This window comes from Oncorhynchus gorbuscha, linkage group LG08 (genome assembly GCF_021184085.1).
Source record: "Oncorhynchus gorbuscha isolate QuinsamMale2020 ecotype Even-year linkage group LG08, OgorEven_v1.0, whole genome shotgun sequence".
In the NCBI taxonomy this organism is placed as follows: domain Eukaryota; kingdom Metazoa; phylum Chordata; class Actinopteri; order Salmoniformes; family Salmonidae; genus Oncorhynchus; species Oncorhynchus gorbuscha.
Genome location: NC_060180.1, coordinates 31,358,870 through 31,361,164, shown reverse-complemented (window position 1 = coordinate 31,361,164; position 2,295 = coordinate 31,358,870). Strand labels below are relative to the sequence as shown.

At 39.3% G+C, this 2,295-nt stretch overlaps 1 protein-coding gene across 18 annotated transcripts in view; it reads right to left on the bottom strand.

The window, feature by feature from the left end:
- Positions 1 to 866: 866 nt before the first annotated feature.
- ablim1a (actin binding LIM protein 1a) overlaps positions 867 to 2,295 on the bottom strand; it is a 147,417-nt gene continuing 145,988 nt past the window's right edge. For all 18 annotated transcript variants that reach the window (XM_046359143.1, XM_046359152.1, XM_046359141.1 and 15 more), the window contains one exon: positions 867 to 2,139. In XM_046359143.1, the coding sequence (XP_046215099.1) occupies positions 2,026 to 2,139 (114 nt within the window). In that variant the 3' untranslated portion in view covers positions 867 to 2,025. The remainder of the gene's footprint in view (positions 2,140 to 2,295) is intronic.

Below are 2,295 nucleotides of genomic sequence, written 5' to 3'. Positions count from 1 at the left end.
CCTCCCTAGTGTCACAAGGTTATGTGCCAGAGCATAGTGGATAGTGTTGTGTCCGTATAAATAGAATCACTAGAACAGACATGGCCCATTCATTGAGCCAGATTGGGTGTATCCATGAGGGTGCTGTCAAATTGCTGTGGGGATGAGGGGATTATCCATTCTAGTCATTCTATTTCTATGGTTATGTCAGTGGGTCCCTTTTTCTCTGCCTTGGAAAGTATTCACCTTGAGCTGTCTGTCCAACTCACTCAAACACGCTATACTGTAAATTACTCCAGACAGACCATGCAGGTCATCAGGCATCTGTCTTCTAAGTTCCAGTGTCATTGTTGTAACCCTTTTCCATTATTCTAGTTTTGGATTGGTCAACCTTTGCCAATGGAAATCCCTAGATGACAATGTGACATCCATCCTGATGTCACAGCTCTCCATTGACCATGCTATTTAGTCCAGGATTAGGGTTAATCTGTGTCCGGGAAACCAACCCTATACGCACTGTATAGCATTGCATATACTTGTGTAAATTGATCCCTGGCAAATGACTGTAAATAATATGTTTACATTCATGGTATAAGATGCTGTAAGCAGGCTATAAGCTAACAGAGATGTTCTATCCAGTTTGATACACAGATAATCTTTAGCAACACTGTGTTTTCTCCATTCATACTTTGATTCATACCATACTTCAAAACTATAGGCCTTCTATGAGCCTGGGTGTGTGTGTATCTGTATGTGTGTGTTTGAGAGAGAGACAGACAGACAGCTCCATGGGTGTCTGCCTCTTTATTGCCTCTTTAAGTCCAGCAAGTCCCCCGAGTACACTATGCCTGATTGGTCCCATAAAACTTGACAGGAGAGTCCTCATACTACCTCACACACTGTGTTTATTATAGTTTAATAGCTGAGAGGAGATAAACTAATACAGGTGATACCTTTGGTGTATCATACACAGGGATTTAAAGCTTTATTTTTGCTTATATTTCAATACAACAAATGGCAGTGTGGGTTTCATTTATAAAACAGTCATTTTAAATACAGTTGTTATTTTTGTACATTTAATGTTGTATTTTTTGGGATGGTGTTTGTTGAATATTTGTGAGTAAAATAGGAATTGCTTCTCCAATTTAACCAACGGAAAACTAAATTGGGTCGTTTTCATGGGAGCCTGATAGGATAAACTGTTTTGTTGAAGAGGCTACCTGGGTCATATTTAATAGGCATCAAATGGAAGAAAACAAACTGAAATAGGAAGGGACTACTTGGACTTGTCCACGCTCATTTCAGTTTTCCATTACAGAACATTTTAAAATGTTGCATGCCCTGATGAATATAACCCGGATCTATATGAAAACCACATTATATTGTTTTGATTGATGGCTTTTCCAGACTGATGCCAGTGAGAGTAACATGGCTAGGTGCTCAGGCAAGCTGAGCAGTGTTTGAAGATTTGGACTCATATTATGTACTAGAGCCATAAAGAAATGGCAAGACCCAATATTTCCATGATGAAGACTGTGAGCCATTTGATTTGACATCAACACTGGTCTAAAATGTTTCAGCCAAAATGAGGGCAAGCTGACCATTGACTTATGAAGCTGACAGACAGACATTCCAGTTTCGCATGTGAAGAACATGTTCCATTTGGTGCCATGAGATTAAAGAAACGGGAAAGAAAGTAAAAGCAGCTCCATTCAAAGCAAAGCGAAAAACAAAACAAAAAAACAAGCGCAGCAGTAAAAAAACAAAAAAACATGACCTAAATTTATAATTCTTTCTCATTCTTTTTCATTTTTGAACACTCAAGAAATGGGTTTATTCTATTTCCTTGTAGCATCTATCGGTTCGTTAATTATGTATTCAGTCCGTAGAGGAAGCATAGAGTAAAAAGAGTCCATTTCGTTGCTTCCTTGAACATGTCAAAAAAGAGGGAAAGGGGGAAAATCAAAACAAATCCTACATCTATGTTACAGTGGTAGAGTAGATTGCTATCTTATGGGATGGGATGAGTGCATGCTGCTCTGACTGCTAGAAGAGCTTGGCCTTCTTTTTCATGTTGTTGCGTTTCCACAGTGGAAGCCTGTCAAATTCCTGGATCTCCATCCCAAAGATGTCAAAGAACGTTTCTGGGGCTAAGTGGCGCTAGAGTGAGAAGAGAGGTTGAGAAAAGAAGGAAGGGGAGGGGTATGTTGTGGTTAGCATTTACGCTCCTATAAAGTCATTGAAAAACTCTCAAGAATCTATATGGAGCTATGGAGTCTGTACTTTCCTCACTAGGTTTTTGTGTAGCATTCATGC